Below are 20,838 nucleotides of genomic sequence, written 5' to 3'. Positions count from 1 at the left end.
CCCCAGCAGGAATGACGTATGAGTATTGGACATCTTTTCAAATGTCTGTCTCCAGGATACTGTGGTGACTATCATGGTATGGAGCATGTAACGATTGTAGGCCACAGTTGACAAGGTCTCCCCAAAGCTGGACTGTCTCTGCCCTCATCTCTCCCTGCGGACCGGAGTGTTTTCTCTCCCGGCTCCCTGGGTCTCTTACCTGAGGCAGGCAGGGTCAGAGTGGGGTGTGACAATCTGCTGCTTGTTTACCATAATCTCAGCTAAGCCTCGAACCAGAGCATACACATGCACACACACACACACGCACGCACACACGCACGCACGCACGCACACGCACACACACACACACACACACACACACACACACACACACACACACACACACACACACATACACACAAACCGACTCCTCATGCATCGCCCAATGGGAGAGACCCACAGTCAATCTGCAGTCTTGCAGGCGCTTGCTGTGAAAGAGGCCCTGCTGTAAAACATGGAGCGGGCTTCAGAGTGCAGTGCTGTGCTGATAGCTGTAAAACACGGAGCGGGCTTCAGAGTGCAGCGCTGTGCGGATAGCTGTAAGATGCGGAGCGGGCTTCAGAGTGCAGCGCTGTGCGGATAGCTGTAAGATGCGGAGCAGGCTTTAGAGTGCAGCGCTGTGCGGATAGCTCTAAGATGCGGAGCAGGCTTTAGAGTGCAGCGCTGTGCGGATAGCTGTAAGATGCGGAGCAGGCTTCAGAGTGCAGCGCTGTGCGGATAGCTGTAAGATGCGGAGCGGGCTTCAGAGTGCAGCGCTGTGATGATAGCTGTAAGACGCGGAGCGGGCTTCAGAGTGCAGCGCTGTGCTGATAGCTGTAAAACACGGAGCGGGCTTCAGAGTTCAGCGCTGTGCGGATAGCTGTAAGATGCGGAGCGGGCTTCAGAGTGCAGCGCTGTGCTGATAGCTGTAAGATGCGGAGCGGGCTTCAGAGTGCAGCCTGTGCTGATAGCTGTAAGACGCGGAGCGGGCTTCAGAGTGCAGCGCTGTGCTGATAGTTGGAGTGGGCGTGTATGCATGTGAGTCGGCATACATGCTGTGTGAGGAGCTTGTATGTGTGTCTGCATGTCTCTGTACATGTGTGTGTGTGTGTGTGTGTGTGTGTGTGTGTGTGTGTGTGTGTGTGTCTGTGTGTTTGCGCAAGCTACAGTATATATGTCTTGGTATTTTCTACAAAGTGCGCTAAATGTTCAGTTGTAAGTACTGTATGCATTGGCAGGGTTTCCTTCCCTGACTATTGGTGCTTTCACAAAATATTTACACAATGAGATTTTTGATAAATAATAATCAGTAATGTGGATTGTGGATATAATGACTAATTGGGTACAGGGTAATAATAGAACAGATAGAACAGAAATGGAAATTACATCACTTTACTGTAATGCAGCTTATGCCATATCACAATATTACAATATCCAAAATCTAAGATGGTATCTAGTCTCATATCAGGATAACGATATATTGCCTAGCTCAAAAGAATCGAGCATTTGTTTTGGACAGACGCTGAAAACAATCATTGACGTCACCTGCAACCTTTGTGTCTGCAAACATCTTCTTATGTCAATGTTAGACTGAGGTCCTTCATGTGCACATGCAGGTAGCCATGTAGTGCAGGCAGAAATGCATTGTCGGGGGTTGTGAGGGTGTAAGTGAGTGTGTGTGTGTGTCTGTGTGTGTGTGTGTGTGTGTGTGTGTGTGTGTGTGTGTGTGTGTGTGTGTGTGTGTGTGTGTGTGTGTGTGTGTGTGAGAGAGAGAGTGTGTTTGTAATGAGAGGAGGTAATAAAAGCTGCCTGTCTGCTGTATGAAATGACTCTGTAATGGAGTGTGGCCAGTCTGGGGCTATTAGAGCTCTCTGCAATCAGTAATTCACTTGCTCTTCCATGGATGCCCCCATTCCTCCTCCTACTCCTCCTCCTCCTCCTCCTCCTCCTCCTCCTGCTCTCTGCTGCAGATGTCTAAGTCGTCTTCTACTGGAGATGTCTACCACACTTGTCTCAGCATGTTGGATCCTTTACCCTCTGTAGTTGCGTTCTTCTTACAAAGCAGGCAGCCCGTTTCCACTTTGATGCAGTAGGATGTTTGGTACTCAGTGTTATTTGCCTAATGCTGTTCCAGTTCGCTCCTTAGGACTTCCACTTCTTCCTGCATACTGCTGATGAAACTGTTCCTGCCGTCCTTCTCCCTCTGCTCCACAAGTAGGGAAAGATTACAAACCATTTGTCATGGTGCTGATTTCCATTATGGCGTATGACGCCATTGTTAAACGAGTCTTCCGATTGTTAAAATGTGTTTTCCGGATCATCTACTAATTGGCTCAACGTTGCTTCCACTGAGTCTGGGTTCCCAGAATGTTACTACCAATGGCAATAGGCTCTGTGCTAGTGCCAGAACACCAACGTTCTGGATCAACCTGGCCAACATAAAACTCCCAGAGACTCTCTCCATTGCAGCATGTGTTTCCCCTGGCCCTGGGTGCACCACTCCCCCCTCCCAGCCCTCACGAGCCTTCGAGCGCATCGCCCACCGCGTCCAGCTCCTTCACGAGGATGAGCTCATCGGCACTCTGGCTGCCAGAGCCCAAATGAGAGCCTTGTGCTCTCTGTGCGGGGCCAGCATAGGTTAGGCCCGGCACATAGCGTGACTGAACGGAATCAGAAAGAAGAGGAAAGCTGTGCAGAGCATGATAAAAAAGCAAGGCTGCCTCAGCTTGGCCCAGCTCCATCCATCCGCACTGGTTAATCTTGCAGAATGCTCTCCCTAAACATTGTTTATGCTCTTTGATGCTCCATTGTGGGGATAGAACTGGGAGTGGAGGGGGTGTGTGTGTGTAGGGAGGGGTTGGGGGGGGGGGGGGGGCGGGCGGGCTTTGGTCCTCTGTTCATTTCTCCAGGGTGGGGCGGCGATAGATGGAACATTTTTCAAAGTTCAGAAGTTTTGTTTTTGGTGTTCTGTAATCCGAGTGCCGAGTTTTGTTTGACTCCACCGCTCCTTCTCACCCCTGGAGCCTGTCATAACAAAGCAGGGAAGCTCTGCCCAATAAACCCCACTGTAAATCAATTCTTCTTCTTCCTCAGCTCAGATGTCCTGTATAAGAATGTTCAATGTAAACCCTGGCACGGCACGGGAGAGACGGTCAGAGGAGCGCAGGAGAGGAGCGAGAGCAACTCCAGGCACAAGTAGGAGGAGGTCTCCTCCTTTGCGGCGCATTCAGCGTACTTATTCATTATTAAACCAGGGGGTGCATCTCCTGAATACATGTCCCACACCGCCCCACTCCTAGCAACAGTGAACATGCTAGATAAAAATAGAAGAGGGTTTTTAAAATCCATGAGAATTCCTACTGAAAAGGACACGAGTGATAGAGCCAGATGTTGACGGGCCACTGAAGGGAATTTAGGAGTACAGACTGATATAAGCATCACATCTAGTAATACTGCATCAGAACATTTTGTTAGTGTTGGCTGATGATTATGTCACAACATTTTCAAGGCCAAGTGCCAGTGCAAAGACTACTTAAGTAAAGTTAATACCGTATATATTAGGGTGGCAAATATTTAAAGCTAACAGTCCCTTTTCCTTGGTTCAAAATGTCTATGCTCCAAGATTGATCAACCTTAAGGCTTTTCTTGAAATCAATTTCCATAGCAACACCATACTATGCTGCATCTTATGTCAAGGACTAAAGGCAGCTTCTTAGTGCTTCTTAATAGCCCATTCTTAGAAAGCCTCTCTATCTTAATACTTAGAAATAAATCTTCATGCATGCGTTGGCATCCACTCCAACATTCCAGCCGCGTCTCCCCTGGTGTCCTATTCAAATGCTTCCCTCTGACTGTGAAGCGGATATTATTTACAAACTGATACAGATGTCAGAAATGAAGAACCCTACACCTACAGGCAGCAAACGAGTGGGACGAAAGAAGCCGTCAAGTATTCGCGTAGACCTGCGGCCTCAAGTCAACTTACTTGATCAAACCAGCATGCTAACCTACATTCTCCTTGCTCTTAACGAGGAAAGGCTCTTCGTCAGTTTTTGTTGTTGTTTGAGAGTTACGAACTGATGAAAGATGTGGGAGTACTTTGTCGGTGCCAAAGCAGATGTCCCCTAGTGTTGTGTATTTGCTTACTTTGTGTTTGTACAGCTGGGACTCTTATGAAGGAGTCAATGTGATTAGCTAATTGCCTTCCTCCACAGGAGAGGGACCCCCGTCTAGTGTCGGAGCTGCGGAGGTAGAGATACACAAACAATCCAACATTGTCTCGGCCATGGCTAATCTGAAGGGGACAGTAAATATCAAAGTGCTGCGAGTTCATATTAAAGCAGTCTCAAGCCAATGTGCCAGGAAGATTGCAGCAATCCAGATCACTTATTGATAACATCTGGGTTGAGCCGTGGTCATTAATGTTCATTCATGCCTTTCATGAATATTTTGTTTATGACAAGTCATCCAACCATATCACAAATGTGCCAGACCGCAGAAATATACCCTAGTCCAGTGATTCCCAAAGTGTGGGCCGCGGCCCACAAGTGGGCCGTGGAGGTACTGCAGGTGGGCCGCGAGTGGTCTGCCAAAACTCCAATCAAATGGCTGTAGCAGGGTCATTTTTAAAGCTACAGTGGAGAGCCTGTTATCAGAAGAAACTAGAAGACCTAAGGCATCCATTGGCGCCAAGCATAATATGCTAGCTTGTCGGGAAGGGGGATAAATAACGCTCCAAACATAGGTTAAATTTGGGCGAGGGAAAACTATTTCAAAGGGGTCCCTTGACCTCTCAGCTCAATTTATCTGAATGGAAATTGGTTCAATGGGTACCCACGAGTCGCCCCATTACAGATAAGGTAGCATTTTTCAAAGCCTAGCATTAAGAGCTTGTTGTGGATTGATTTCTTCTGTTGTTGCTCATCACATTTTGTCTCAATAAATGTGTTATGCATGCAAATACTTCTGGTGAGTAAGGGGGGAGAAAATGTTGACAATCTGCTTTTGGGTATTTTGTCGAAATGTTTTTGTATGAGGATGGATTATTAATTTCCCTTATGCCCAAATTCACATGCTCTGTTAATGAAATAAAAACATATTTAATATAAAAAATATATAGGGAAATACTCACATGCTCTGTTAATGAAATAAAAAAATATATATAAAAAAAATATATAGGGAAATACATCATCTTAGTCTCGTGTGTTGATCAGAGTTGTGATTAAAGGGTTGGTTGGGCCCCGGAGGATTTTCAGATTTCAAAGTGGGCCACGGCATTCTTAAGTTTGGGAACCCCTGCTCTAGTCAAAACAATCCTAAATCACTGCATTGGGTAGTAGAACTGTTGTAATACGGCCTTCTTTTTTTAAAGCTTTCAATCCCAATCAAAGCCCTGATCCGTACCTATCCTGAAACAAGAACAATCCATTCAAAATGAAGTTAATGATATAACCTAAAATAGTTTGACCTCATTCAGTGCTACTGCAGGTTTCCCTCTATTCATGGCTCTATTCATCACATGCAGTCAAAGTGCATCAACAAAGCGATATATGGCTAGGATTACCCAGTTCACTGCAACTGGAAGCAATATGGCTATACATGTAGACTAAGCAGCAGTGATGGGAGGCCACGCAGCCTACTGATTTACGTCCCTGTAGAATGAGGTTGACTTGAACTACTTAAGTGAGATTGTTAGTGATGGATGACTGCCACAAATTCAGCTCTCTTCAAACATATTTCTGTCCAGAAGAAAAGAATGTTGCCTGAAACCAGAAACTATTGAGTCTCAGTGGAGGCAGTAAAGGCGGGAAATGGCCACACACCGCTGTAAAGTGTGTTTTATTTTCATTTGTGTCAGGATAAACGATGATGATTTTGCTGATGATGATCATGATGATCTAAGTGGTGAAAATGAGCACCCTTTGGGAGCACTGCGCAAGTGTTTATATTCTTATCCTTCAGTCATTTTCACCCTGTCCCACACCCGCTCACACGACTTGGATATGTGTTATATTATATCTCATTTATCACAGACAACACCAGACCTGCATGCCTTAGGCTGGAATATTTCACGGTTTTTCAAACTATTTTGGCTGTATCTTAAGTATCTAAATTCTTCTTTCATCCAAGATCAGCAAAATTAAATCTGCTGCAAACTTTGATGCATGATTTTAACATCGCCGTCACAATTTGTGTGGCCTAAGTTCCACAGTGGCTTATTATTTAGCAGCATATATACTCCTACTAAAAATTCACACTACAATAAATAAATAAAAAGACGTGTGCAACTTGGAAGTAGTAGGGATGAGCAGTTAAAATGTATTTCACATATATTGCTCCTCATTTTTGTCTTTTTTCTCCTTAGAAAAATGACATTTGTAAGTAAACAAATAAGAAAAGGAGTTAAAGTAGTGGCTTTGTTAGAGCAGAGAGAGTCTTGAACACTTTTCTTGCACTGATCATGATGATGATGAACTGGTTCAAAGAAATCTTCGGCCTGGAACACGCTGCTCTGCTACTCTGGCAGCTCCCACTGTTGACTGACAGGAGTTTTTGGTAGTGAGCCTAGCTGCTTTTGGAGCTAGCCATGCTAGACACTGGAAAAACAACCACTTAACAAAGCATTACAAAACATTTTTCAGCACTGCTACCCAAAGAGTATTAATTTATCTAAAGTAGCTGCTCTCAGTTCAATAGACCCAGAGAATCGAATGTCACAAAGGAGAACCGCCTGAGCCCTACTGACCTTGGTTCTACCAAGAATGTTTTCTGTCTCTTTTTTAATCAAGTTTTACAGCCACTGTAGGTTGGTTTTATTACAATTTATAACCCCCATATTCGGTGAACATGAACGAGTAACATTATGTCAGAATGTTGGCAATATTGATAGCGCTATTGCTTTGCTATTTCCTCTCATGTCATGGTACATTTTGTGGCCACAACTGAAGTCAACTTTAGAGTAGGGGGGAGTTGTCAGATCTGTGTGCCGATTGCTGCGGGTTGAGTGGGTAGTGGAGGGAGGGGGGAGGGGCTAAAGGAGTCAGTCTACTTACCTACAGCGGGTCAGCCGGACAGAGAAGCTACATTGGTGCATTGCCACAGCATCAGTCAGGTCATTTGGCAACAGCTGACATTATTCCCAATAAGGATGTGTGATCAGGGGCTTCCTAGTGGCTCAGCAAGTTTCATAGCACTTGACTGAAACAGCCCACTGCAAAAACAACAACAGTCTGCCTAAACAAGTAATTTAATCGAGCCGTGAAAACGTATTCTTAACAGATGAAAAGTTCAGCCATTGGTGGGGTGGGGGGTGGGCTAATTCCACTTGTTTCCAAAGCAGTTTTGAAAGAAGAGAATGGCACTTATTGATTCAATAAAAGAAAAGAAAATGATCTCACTTCAGTGGTGGTGTGTTCAAAAAGAAAAGGAAATTATGATTTTAATAGTGGGGTGTGTGCGTATTGTAGCGGAAAGCACTCGCCTACCACCACGGAGACCCGGGTTCAATTCCGGTACTTCTGCCTTGGTCAGATGTTCCTATGAAACAATTGGCCGTGTCTGCGGTTGGGAAGCCGGTGGGGTATGTGTCCTGGTCACTGCACTAGTGCCTCCTCTGGTCAGTCGGGGGGAAACCTGTTCGGGGGGGAGGGGAACTGGGGCGAATAATGTGATCCTCCCACGCGCTACGGCTACGCCCTGCCGGTGAAACTCCTCACTGTCAGGCGAAAAGAACTGGATGGCGACTGCACATGTATCGGAGGAGGCATGTGATAGTCTACGGCTCTCCCCAGATCGGCAGAGGGGGTGGAGCAGCGACCGGGACAGCAGGGAGAATTGGCCAAGGACAATTGGGGAGACAATGGGAGAAGAATCTGAAACAACTTGGTCAAGATTAAATTCTAGATGAAATGACAGAATAGTATTTCAGTGCAGGGATTTAAATGTGACCTTTGTTGCATTGTTTCCCCTCTCTCACTTCATGTGTCTTGTGACTCCTCCCTGTATACTATATTTAATAGAACAGAAATAAGCCATAACCATTATTAAGTAAGTAAAGGATCTGTATCATCTATTGACTCAGATGTCAAGAGCCATGGTAGTACAAGTAGGCTATCAATCTAAACGCGCTCTACCAGTCAATATGAGCATTGAGCACCGTGAAGGATATTTCCCTTTGAGGTTTTCCACGTAAAGCTTTCCTTGAACTGATTCCAATGGCACGTCTGTCTTCCATTGAGCCATTGCTGACAGGTAGCGGTATTAAGATAATGCTTATATTGTCAAGAAGACAGACATTGTTTATGACTTGATATAGAGTTCCAAAAGAACACAGAAGACAAGGGCGTGCTGTTTCTGATTCCAAGCATGTTTTTATGACCTTGATCCAACTCAACTCCTTCAGCTTTGCTGTGCACCTGTGACTGGCTCTGCAGTGCATTATCACCTGTGACTGGCTCTGCAGTGCATTATCACCTGTGACTGGCTCTGCAGTGCATTATCACCTGTGACTGGCTCTGCAGTGCATTATCACCTGTGACTGGCTCTGCAGTGCATTATCACCTGTGACTGGCTCTGCAGTGCATTATCACCTGTGACTGGCTCTGCAGTGCATTATCACCTGTGACTGGCTCTGCAGTGCATTATCTCCTTCAGCTTTGCTGTGCACCTGTGACTGGCTCTGCAGTGCATTATCGGCTACACAGGCCTGATAATGCATTGTGGGAATTACATGTTAAAAGCCAAGAGCTGCTGATCCAATTCAAATGAAAGAAGAATTGAGGTAAAGCGCACAACTCCTTATATGAAAAACAGACCGGGTGCCTGGATAATAGATAACAATGAAGGAGGAGAGCCGGCACTCACGCTAGGCTAATTTGAAAAAAAGCCTTTTATTGGGCAGAGAAAAATCGGACGTTTCGGCGTAAAGCCTTTGTCAAAGGATTCCAATTCTAATGAAACCACACAGAGAAGTGGCGACTTCCTCCCTGGAAAACAGCAGTGGTAGCAAACAGGACATGGCACCCCTGACCCACTTCTAAATCACTTTGGCTCGCCCTGTGAAAGAGCGCGGAAAACTGCGAACTGGCAAAAGAGGGGAAAGAACAACTTGGGAGTGGGGGAAACAGCTGAAACCCTGTTGGGTCTTGTGGAAGAAAGTGCTGATGAGCAAGGCTAACGGCAACAAGACTAAAAATACAAACAGTCAAGAGACACTCCCACCCACCCCCCACCCCCCCGCTAAGCCCTAGCCAAGCAACAGCGCTGTCAATGAACTTCAAAGAAACTACCCTTCCACTTCCTATTGCCGAACTGTCAAAAATCTAGTCTTGTCACGAGAACACGGCCCAACTATTGATCGTGACTAAAGCTTCAGCAGGTATTTCAAGCACAGCAATATAAAGAAAAGCGTGCTCTGGTTGCTAATTCTTCATTCTTGAGTGAGGTGATAAAAAAAGAAAAAAGTAACATTTTAGATCTGAGAAAACGCAGCAACCACATTGCATGAGATTAAGGAGGCTACTGACCTACCTTTAGTGTGTTATTGCCAATTATTGTATGCCTGGCAGTGACCTGAGACACTAAGCAGGTCTCAGATCTGTTCCGTGATCAGAGCAAGCACCACTCCAAAGACCATGGGCTTTAGCTGCTTTGATTGCAGTGCCAATAATCTGTGAAATGCCACGGGTTACGAGCAGAGACCAAGCGCAAACCAGCCGCTGCCAACTCTTAAAGGCCAATGGTGAAAATCCAAAATGCACGTACACACACCAAAACACACACACTTTATTCCTCATCCTGCCAATCTTATGATATGCTGCCCCCCCCCCCCCCGCACGCGTGCCAACGCACACACACACACATGCACGGATGCACACACACCCCCCCCCCCCCCCCGACACCCACTTCCAGTCATGCCCACTTGTGACAGTGCAAAATACCCTGTAACAACCTCCATCTGGCACGGGGAGGGAGAGATTGTTGTGGAGGGCTGGAGTGTGGAGGGGAGGTGTGTGTGTGGGGGGGGGGCATTTCCTGAGGAAGCAGCTGGCTGCCTGCAGGGCCACAGAACTACAGGATTACAGGGATGCAAAGAGGTGAATGTGGCACGGACCACAATGGACAGGGGGGTGGGCAGGATGGGGGTGGTATGGTTTAGAATGCCACAGTGCCAGTGGCATGGATGTGGTGCAGCAGTTGAGAAGTACCAGGGCAAGAGCTGAGGTACAGATTACCCCCCAGAGCGGGAACACAGCTCGGTGTCCTTGAGGTTAACCTGGCCTCATTTTTAGCCTACATTTCATCACTGTATGTTCAGCTGTATGGGACAGCAGCTATATAGGAGGAAAGGAGGAGGAGCAGTGGAGCAGCTCCTGCTCTATATCTGACAACCAAGCAAGTTATTATTTGTGGTGGAATATGGGTATACTGTAGAAAACATTGTTTGTTTTTTAATAATACCTGTAATTAGATTACATCATTTAACAGTCACTTTTGTCCAAAGCAACTTACAATAGTACATTTTGTCAACAGTGGTGAAACCAACTGTGCATCACAGTCTTCATCAGCTAAGACTTTAGGAATAAGTAGCATTCATTGATTTTTTTTTAGGGTGAGAAGATAGGTTAGGTCAAGAACGATCCAGGTGTAGCCTGAAGAGATGTGTCTTTAGTCTCCGCTGAAAGATGGGCAGTGATTCGGCTGCGCTGACAGAAGGGGGGAGCTCACCAGGGAAGAGAAGAGTTGCGACCAGAATGAGCGACTTCGGAGCCCACATAGGGGTGGAGGAGCGATCGCGGGGTCGAGGAGCGGAGGGAGGTTTGGAACCTGACCATAGATTGCAGATAGGGAGGGAAGTTAAGTGTGATGTACTGTCCTGTAGGAGAGTTCCTGAGTAGGGAGCGAAGTGTGATGTACTGTCCTGTAGGCGAGTACCTGAGTCTCCAATTTGATGCGTGCAGAGATGGGAAGGCAGTGTAGTGAGCTACCGTAAATAGGGGAGTGGATAAATGAATAAACTGTTAAATGAATGGATGTTGCCAAAAGTAAGATTGTCAAAAGTATCAATAGTATTGATACAAAAAAATTAAACGGATACAATACTCATGCAACAGTATCGATACCATTGAGATAATGATCGATACCAGCAGTGCTTTCTCTTAATGGAAAATCAAACATAATACTGATTTTTTCCTCTCTATCATTGGTGGGTATCTGTTGCGTCAGCAAGCTAAAAGTCTTTGGATAGGCTGATGACTAGAGCAGGGGTAATTTGCTGTGTAAGTGCAAAGTTTTTCATTCGTTTTTATCAGGCCTAGATTAGAAGCGTGTGTCTGTTCGCCCATCTGTCTGCGTTTATTCTTATGCCTCTTATGTGTTGTCATTTCCCCCATTCCAAAGGTATTTGAAGGTGTGTCTCTCTATCTGTTTCATGTCCCACCTTTTGTTAGCCTGGCTCCAGACCTTCGAAGCCACGCCCACGTCACAGTTGTGGATTTGGCGAGAAGAGGAAATGAGTTTATGAGTTGACGATTCAGTCTGAATATCAGGCTGACTTTCTGTGCTAATACCAATAAATGGTGGGAGCAGCATCTAGTGTGCGGACTCTAATTTCCTGTTGTCATCCATATCAAAGTTAGGAATTCTAGTATCATGACAACCCTAGCCAAAAGTAATGCTTATTATACGATTATACCTCAATGTGATCACGTCACAAATGTTTCTGATAATGTTACACCTCTGACAGATGATGTTGTATTGTTCCTCTTGTTGTGCTGCAGCCATGGACAGGCAGGATGAGATCATCCCCGAGCATCCAAACAACAGCAATATCCGGTGCAGTCCACAGGATAAGCGCTGCATACAGAAGACCCTGGCCCGACACCCCTCCAAATCCACAAATCAGAGGAGCAACAATGCCAGGGAGGACACCAAGGCCGCGCTGGTGAGAGAAATGCCCTTCCGACGCCTTTATCAGTTTCAGCGCAAACAACAAATGAAAATCCCCTTGTGCACAGCACGCCACAGCTCTAGCAGGTGTTTCACATTCCAGTTTATAGCTCCAAAGCCACAAGCATGATAACAACAGTCAGGTTATAAATTGCACAAAATGAGTTATTTGCAGACTGTAACATTTCATTTAATGGTCGCTTTGTGAAATAAAGCACAGCCAGGTGTACGTTATCACCATGCAAAATGCTGATTCAACATTGTAAAAACCAGACTCTAAAATCAGTTTTCATTCAGGGTTTTACTTTCTATGTATAAATGTTTGCTTGATTGTTTTGCTTTTGCATTATGGTGTTTTTTTTATTTAGCAAAAATAAAGAATACAACTATTTCAGGAAAAGTGACTTTGAAGTAAATTAGGTATATTTGTGAACAGATTGTTTTTAAGTTGAGCTGCTGACATTGTGACAACAAACATTGTGTTTTTTACTCAATGCATCAGCTATTGCAACATTCTTTTGTTTATAGCTTTTTCATGAATGAATGACAACCTTTATTGCTGAGGGGGGTTTGATTTGCACATAATGAACACACACAATAAAATAGACATTAAGCACATCAACAATACACGGGGGCTTCATGAATTGTCAATAATAAGTGTTTGAGATTAAAGTGTAGATGTAAGAGCGAGAATAGTGCATTTGCCTGGTATACCTTTGATCGAGGACCTGGATGTTCCCTGGCATGAAGGAGGAAGTGTTTTGTACCTTCACCCAAAGGGTAGAAGGTCATTCTCAGTGTGCAGTGGGTGCGATGGGTCATCTATAATCCTGATGGTGTACTGATCTCTATTGGGTTATGGTCTTTAATGCCTTTGCGGTTATCTTGCTGCTGATTACACCCCCCCCCCCCCACCGCCCCCCCCCCCACCCTATTCCGTCTGTCTGTTTATGTCTGTCTGTCTGTCTGTCCGACTGACTGACTGACTGTTTGACTGATAGTAGAATATCTCAGTCAGTTATCAATGGATTTGCACAAAACTTTGTGCAAATATTGGTCATGGAGCAAAGGAAGAACTGATAAACTTGTCACACCAATTGGCCAAAGGGGACGTGGCTTCTCACAAAAAGCCATATAACATATGACTGGAGTGGATTCACATAACACCATCAAACTTTGTGGCCTCTGCGCGGGCATAAGAAGAGGCAAACCCTCCATTATTGGTGCAATCAAACAACATGGGGACACACCATTACCAGCTCAGTGGCCTTGTGGTCTGAGTGTCCGCCCTGAGACTGGGAGGTCATGAGTTCGATCCCCGGCCCAGTCATACCAAAGACTATAAAAATGGGACCCATTTGCCTCCCTGCTTGGCACTCAGCATCAAAAGGGTTGGAATTGGGGGGGTTAGATCACCATATGATTCCCGAGCGCAGCGCTGCTGCCGCTCACCGCTCCCCCAGGGGATGGGTCAAATGCGGAGAACAAATTTCACACATTGTGTGACAATCTGGAGACTTTACCTTTACTTTACCATACCATTCTGAGGTAACCACTCTGCTAATTTGGTACAGTGGTAGCCCTAATGGCCACTGAACAAATCTAGTTTTGATTGGCCTGTGGTGTTGTGTCCTGATAGGAAACAAGTTGGTAATGGGGCATGGAAGAAATTATTAACTTTTGGTGAAAACCCAACATGTGTAACTAGCATAATAATTGCAGAGTGTTGGTGGAGGTAGGCCTATGTGTTCTACTGAGTGCCATCTAGCAGTGAGTTCCCACATTAGAGTATTAGCATTGGAATCAATATGCTCAGGAGGTGAAATATAGATTGTGTAGGTAGGCCATCACAGAGATGTAAAACACTCTAACTACCTCCAGTCCAATATAAAAAGAAAAATGTAATTTAAAGGGACCTTCTGTTGTGGATAACACAAAATAGGAGTCCAATAAAGGACAATACCAAAAAAGCAGCATTTTCTATTTCCTGCTTTATCTGTCTACAGGGTTCCTAAATATTTTCCACTTTAAAATTCTATTACATCAATGTTCGTTGCTTCACATGACTAATTGAAATGTTACCTTTACTATACTTGGTGGCTGATTTCCAGACTTTACCCAAACTTTTTCATGATTGCTTTGCTTTCTAGTGTGTGGCTATTTTGATACCTGGAGATTGGGGGGGGCCCATTCTTTTGCACACTTTTCAGACCTGTATAGGAACCCTGCAGGTGTCTATGCATGTTTATGACCTGTATAGGAACCCTGCAGGTGTCTATGTAAGGGATAATGGATAGTGAGCCGGTGATTACTGGCGAAATAATGACCGACAGGTTATGATTGAGCCCGACGCGCAGCGGACGGCTTAATCATTCACCTGAAGGTCATTATTTCCAGTAATCACCGCCTCACTATCCATTATCCCGCTTAGAACACGGCCTACAACTAAATCATTCAATAATCTGACAAAAATAATTATTCAAATAGATTTTTTAATAGCGTTTTCAACGACAAAGCGGTTTCATTCGTAATTGGCACACAAGACACCACAGCTGCAACTGGTTGGCCTAATTAGTAGTGTCTTGCTGACAAAGGGCTCTTATCAACTGATTAATCCAGGTGTGGCAGAGCAGCGGTCGGTTGTCGAGAAATAATGACCGGTGAATCTTGTTGATTGACCAATCAGAATCGAGTATTCAAGAGAGCCGTGTTCTAAGTAAGGGATAATGTATATTGAGGCGGTGATTACGGGGGAAATAATGACTGACAGGTGGATTGAGCCCGACGCGCCAGCGGAGGGCTTAATCGTTCACCTGAAGGTCATTATTTCCCAGTAATCACCGCCTCAATATACATTATCCCACTTAGAACACGGCCTACAACTAAATCATTCAATAATCTGACAAAAATAATTATTCAAATAGATTTTTTAATAGCGTTTTCAACGACAAAGCGGTTTCATTCGTAATTGGCACACAAGACACCACAGCTGCAACTGGTTGGCCTAATTAGTAGTGTCTTGCTGACAAAAAGCTCTTATCAACTGATTAATCCAGGTGTGGCAGAGCAGCGGTCGGTTGTCGAGAAATAATGACCGGTGAATATTGTTGATTGACCAATCAGAATCGAGTATTCAAGAGAGCCGTGTTCTAAGCATGTTTATGACCTGTCTAGGAACCCTGCAGGTGTCTATGCATGTTTATGACCTGTATAGGAACCCTGCAGGTGTCTATGCATGTTTATGACCTGTATAGGAACCCTGCAGGTGTCTATGCATGTTTATGACCTGTATATGAACCCTGCAGGTGTCTATGCATGTTTATGACCTGTATAGGAACCCTGCAGGTGTATATGCATGTTTATGACCTGTATAGGAACCCTGCAGGTGTCTATGCATGTTTATGACCTGTATATGAACCCTGCAGGTGTCTATGCATGTTTATGACCTGTATAGGAACCCTGCAGGTGTCTATGTATGTTTATGACCTGTATAGGAACCATGCAGGTGTCTATGCAAGTGTATGACCTTTATAGGAACCCTGCAGGTGTATATGCATGTTTATGACCTGTATAGGAACCCTGCAGGTGTCTATGCATGTTTATGACCTGTATAGGAACCCTGCAGGTGTCTATGCATGTTTATGACCTGTATAGGAACCCTGCAGGTGTCTATGCATGTTTATGACCTGTATAGGAACCCTGCAGGTGTCTATGCATGTTTATGACCTGTATAGGAACCCTGCAGGTGTCTATGCATGTTTATGACCTGTATAGGAACCCTGCAGGTGTCTATGCATGTTTATGACCTGTATAGGAACCCTGCAGGTGTCTATGCATGTTTATGACCTGTATAGGAACCCTGCAGGTGTCTATGTATGTTTATGACCTGTATAGGAACCCTGCAGGTGTCTATGCATGTTTATGACCTGTATAGGAACCCTGCAGGTGTCTATGCATGTTTATTCCAAAACTGATGACAGTCTTGTTATTTTGTCCTACAGGCTCCGTGTCGTGCAGAGCTTCAGAGAGCACTGGACAGGCTGGCATCAAACACCCGCACACATGATGATCTCTACACAATCCCCATACCCAACTGTGACAAGAATGGAGATTTCCATGCCAAGCAGGTTTGTGACTTCAAGCACACTGTCATTATGATTATAAGCAGCCCTGGGATTCAGTTGCTTTGCAGGCCACTATTTAGCCACTTATACTGGTAGCTAGCTATTAATCGGATATTTAACCCATTATAGTTTATTCTTATACCAAACAGTCCCCCTTCAAACTGCATCAGCATTCTTTGAGACAAAGCACCAAACACGGCTGCAGTGGAGGAAATATTGACTTGCCAGATCAAGATCAACACGAATAAACCTGTCTCCAAACTGATTTGTGAGAGCGTGCAAATGCCAAAACCTCATTTCTCTTTAGGCACACAAAAAGTGATTTACCTCCAGAAATAAACAGCTGCTGAACTGTGTAAAGTGTTTTCCCAAACTGTTGGACAATAATCACATCATTGCCGTGATGAATGCTATTAGCTTTTGGATGCAGTTAGGTTTTGAGTGTGTGTGTGTGTGTGTGTGTGTGTGTGTGCGTGTGTGTGCGTGTGCGTGTGCGTGTGCGTCCGTACGACGTACGTGCGTGTGTGTGTGTGTGCGATGTGTTATTCTGCCTTTGTAAGATTGGGCAACTGTGTGTAGATAAGAGTAAGAGAATCAGTGCACATAAAAACACAGATAAGACTGTGCAGCCTGCCGTGAGGCGTATGTGCAATCAAAGCAACAGACGCAGAGTGAGTGATAAAAGGAAAAGCCTGCTAAAGGCACCAGGGATCCAGAGTCGGCGTTACGTTGATTGTGTAACACGGTTAGAGAAACCCTGTCTGGTCTTTATAGTGTCCTTCTGAGGCCGATTCAAAGGCATCTGTTAACTGTTTAACTCAAATTGCGCTATAGTAAAACTCATTGGCAAGCACAGCACAGGTCATCAGGGACCATTGGGAATCATTTCATGGCACAATAGAAATGGCTAGAAGATTGTAACTGGTCTCGCAAGGCTATTTTTAAGTCAGTACAGGCAAAGTACAAATTCACACGGTAAATGTTCTCTGTTCTATCTATAGAACTGTACTGCTATCAAATTAAAATTTAAAGTTCATGGGGTGGGCATCCCAAGGGCTCATGGTGAATATATTAACTCAGAGAACGAGGACTCTCCCACCTGCTATTGTTTCAAGATACTCACACTGGTCTCTAGCCTGTTGTTTAGTAGCTGAAAGTAAAAAAACTAGCTAGCCTGTTTATTAGCATACCATCTGTCTAGACGAACCTGTGGCAAAAAGAACTGAAAGCCCGCTATGCTGTCATATCTTTTCACTGCCATGTCCTGTGCATTATGCCCACAGTGTCACCCAGCGCGTGACGGCCAGCGGGGGAAGTGCTGGTGTGTGGACCAGAAGACGGGCATGAAGTTGCCAGGGCCACTGGAGCTGCGAGGGGAGCTGGACTGCCACCAATTAATGACTGCTACCCTAAGGGAGTAAGAAGTGAGGAGTGGCATGGGGTAGGGGGAGGGGAGGGGAGGGGAGGGGGGGTTGGGAGGCTTCAGGACCAGCTGAATTTCTACTGGTGCTGATGAGTAGAACTACATGAGGAAAGGACTTAACCCTAAAGCCTCGCCCGAGGCCAACGGTACTTGAGTTTGGCGAAAAACAAAAAGGAAACCATGGAATTGTGTTCTTTTGCTATTTTGTTTCTGTGCGTGTGGGAGTATGTGATCTTTACGAGTCTTTTGAGCACCCGTTGTGTGTATTGTTTTTACTATGTGAACTTAGTCAGACATTCTTTAGACAGATGCGCTTTAAGTATCAGGTGGCAGGAAAATCTTCCCCAGGTAACAATTGCGATCTTTGTTAGAGAACAAAATCAGTTTTCCCTCGTCTTAACATGCTTCAATAGTGTCCTTCAAACAAGGAGGGACAAAAAGGCATCAGCCCTAAAAGGTGTCACCCTTAAAAGGCTATGAGATGATCAACGTGATAATCAGACCTGGGCTGACAGAAGCTGCAAATAAATTGTTAGCATTTGTTTTAGCCTCTTCGGAGCTCTCGATGGATGGGGTTTACCGAATCCGGATAATTCAGATAACATTAGGTAAGTTCTCAATCAAAGGATAGTATACTAAATATACTTCTTGTAAATGTGTAAATCTGTGGCTCTCATTGTATTGTCTTATGTGCTAAGCCCCACCCATCAGGCATCTAAGTAGGTTCAAACAAGCCAGGAAATGCATTTGCAACAGCAGCAAAGAAGATGCGATGAGAAAAGATGATGATTATCATGGAAAGAAAAAGGGGTAGAGATGGAATGCAACAATTCTCTGCCTTGAAATACCAACTGAGGATAAGCCATCGGCTTTTCACAACATTTAGAGAGCAAAGTGAAAGTGATTACACTGAAAGAGATTACTTTGAAAGACTGTTCCTCTGAGAGAGGCTCCACGGGCCAGAATAGATGTGCTCCATCAGCCCCTCGCTCTCTCTGCATCCCCCTCTCTTTGACGATGAGCTCTCTCTAGCACACTGGTCTCCAGAAGTAAAAGTGCTGCACACTGCTGATAGGGGTAATCTTGTTTCTCCAGCTGTTGCTAAGACGCCAGTGCCACTCTCATGTTTGTGTGAATGTGCTTCAACATACAGGATTACTCTCCAAACAGACTGCTTGGCAGAATGGTGCAGTTTGGTGGTGCTATATACTGATTGTGCCAAAATTCAAAACAGAAACAAAATGCCCTCTGCACTTTCTGGCCATTGTTTTAGATTGGAACTGAAGACTGGGATTTCCAGGAAGTGGAAGAGTTATCAGCGAGTGTGAGGATATGGCCTGAATGTGTGACCATCTGCAATGGCTATTGACTCAACTTTCCCGTGTGTTCATAATGTTATTGACAAAATAAAATCGAAACGTAAATTCCCACATTATTTTGCACTATCACTGCAGCTACCTGGCTGATCGTTCCATTGACCAGTGTAGTGAAATCACTTGCATACGTTTTAAAGATGCAAGCCGGAGCGTAACGACTTTGAATGATGGAGCTCTAAAACTCTGACTGGAGGACTCTGGAGTTGGATCAAAGATAGTATAATGATTATGGCGTTTTCATTTAATTTCCTCTGTCACTTTGGCCAGTTACCCGGTTATATCATCCTTAGGGCAGCACACCATTGATTATATTGTGTTTAAGGACATAATATAGGGTGCATTACCATGTAAGCTATAGCTACTCATTCAACATTTTACATACTGCAGGCAAGACTGTTAATATTCTTACAGCAATTTGATTGTATCCTATGGTGGAGCGGCCTATACTGTATATGCAGGACAGACGAAGGTTTAAGCAAAGCCTGTGTTTGTCATCAGCAGAAATGGATAGTCTGCTCTAGCTAATTGTCCCTTGGGAGACTGGGGTTACTAATTGACTTCAACAAGGATTCATCTTGTCTAGATGGACGCTCATTATTGGTGTGGTATCACACTGGCAATTAGAGCCTGGCTCTGAGTTCACGAAAGGAGGAGGGAGGAAGGGTGTGGGAAGTCCAGGAACAGTGTCCGGTCATTCCCTCACATTATAGTGCACTGGCCTCATTTAAAAAAAAATCCTAGTTGTGTGGACCATGGTACAGTAGAATCATACATGATGTTGCAGATGAAAAGATAGAGAGGAAATGCAGCGAGAGGCTCACAGCTACACTACAATGTCATATTGATTTATTTTGCATTCACTCCAGCCTTTGATTTTACCTCAAAACAGGTTAAGCTTTAACTATGACTGGTAGAGCAAAACACACTGAAGGGAGATTCATTCAACTCCACATAGTAATAACATACTGTGCCATGAAAAAGTATTCACCCCTGTTTGATCTTCTGCATTTTTGCACATTGAATTTGGTTTCATATTTTTTTTCTAGGTTTTAGTAGTTTATAGATATAAATAGTCTGAGAGAGATAACCAAATCCACTAATTTTGGTGCTTCTCTCAATTGTTTGGTATGCAAGGTAATCAAACGTAATCTTCAGATGTGAAAAGTAATTGCTTTCTCCCAGTAAACTCAACCCAATTAAGAGATAACTGTGGACACCCAATTTGGGCCAGCCCTTCCCAAAATGAATCTGACAGAGTTTGGCTCTTATTATCAGAGTGAAGTTGTCGGGGCGCAGGTTCTTCTTATGTCAGGTCTCTTCAATACATTTTAATGGGTCTTTAGGGTGTTGGGCGTACTAATTCTGGAGTACCGTAAATTCCGGACTATAAGCCGCACCGGTGTATAAGCCGCACCTTCAAAGTTGACTATTTTTTTCTTATATAAGCCGCACCGGACTATAAGCCGCGGGTGTTTTAATGTTTTTTTTTTGTTTTTTTTTTGTTTTGTTTTAATGTTTAATTACCATATGTAAGGGTTCATGCACAGAGGGGATTGTAGAGGAAGCTCCCATTTATTAACATTTCAACAAAACAACATAACACAACACCACCTGTGTTGTTTTTTACAGTGCACACAGTGTCATACAGTGTCATACAGTGTGGTGAAAAGAGGGCAAGAGAGGAAATTAAAACTTATTATAGTTATATAGGATTTATAGTTAGAAAGAGTGCTAAAAAAGAGAGATTTTTTTTTTTTTTTTTTTTTTTTTTTTTGAAAAAATCCATAGATAAGCCGCACCGTTATATAAGCCGCAGGGGCCAAAAAAGCCCAAAAAACGGGAAAAAAGGTGCGGCTTATAGTCCGGAATTTACGGTATTTTATTCCAGTGCCTGGGATAAAAAAAAAAAAATCACTACATGCGAAAACATAGAGGGTGTATTCCAATGCAC

The 20,838-nt window shown here is 44.4% G+C and overlaps 1 protein-coding gene across 1 annotated transcript in view; it reads left to right on the top strand.

Annotated features, from left to right (window-relative positions):
- LOC310793519 (insulin-like growth factor-binding protein 4) overlaps nt 1-17,509 on the top strand; it is a gene marked incomplete at its 3' end in the record, with an annotated part of 18,237 nt that extends 728 nt beyond the window's left edge. Inside the window, exons 2-4 of the mRNA XM_083655319.1 lie at nt 11,796-11,959; nt 15,966-16,091; nt 17,372-17,509. Coding sequence (XP_083511445.1) covers nt 11,796-11,959; nt 15,966-16,091; nt 17,372-17,509 — 428 coding nt within the window. The remainder of the gene's footprint in view (nt 1-11,795; nt 11,960-15,965; nt 16,092-17,371) is intronic.
- Nucleotides 17,510-20,838: the final 3,329 nt, after the last annotated feature.

Source organism: Poromitra crassiceps (assembly GCF_964638095.1).
Source record: "Poromitra crassiceps genome assembly, chromosome: 19".
In the NCBI taxonomy this organism is placed as follows: domain Eukaryota; kingdom Metazoa; phylum Chordata; class Actinopteri; order Beryciformes; family Melamphaidae; genus Poromitra; species Poromitra crassiceps.
The sequence above is the reverse complement of the archived record's forward strand: the minus strand, read 5'-3'. Positions and strand labels throughout refer to the sequence as shown.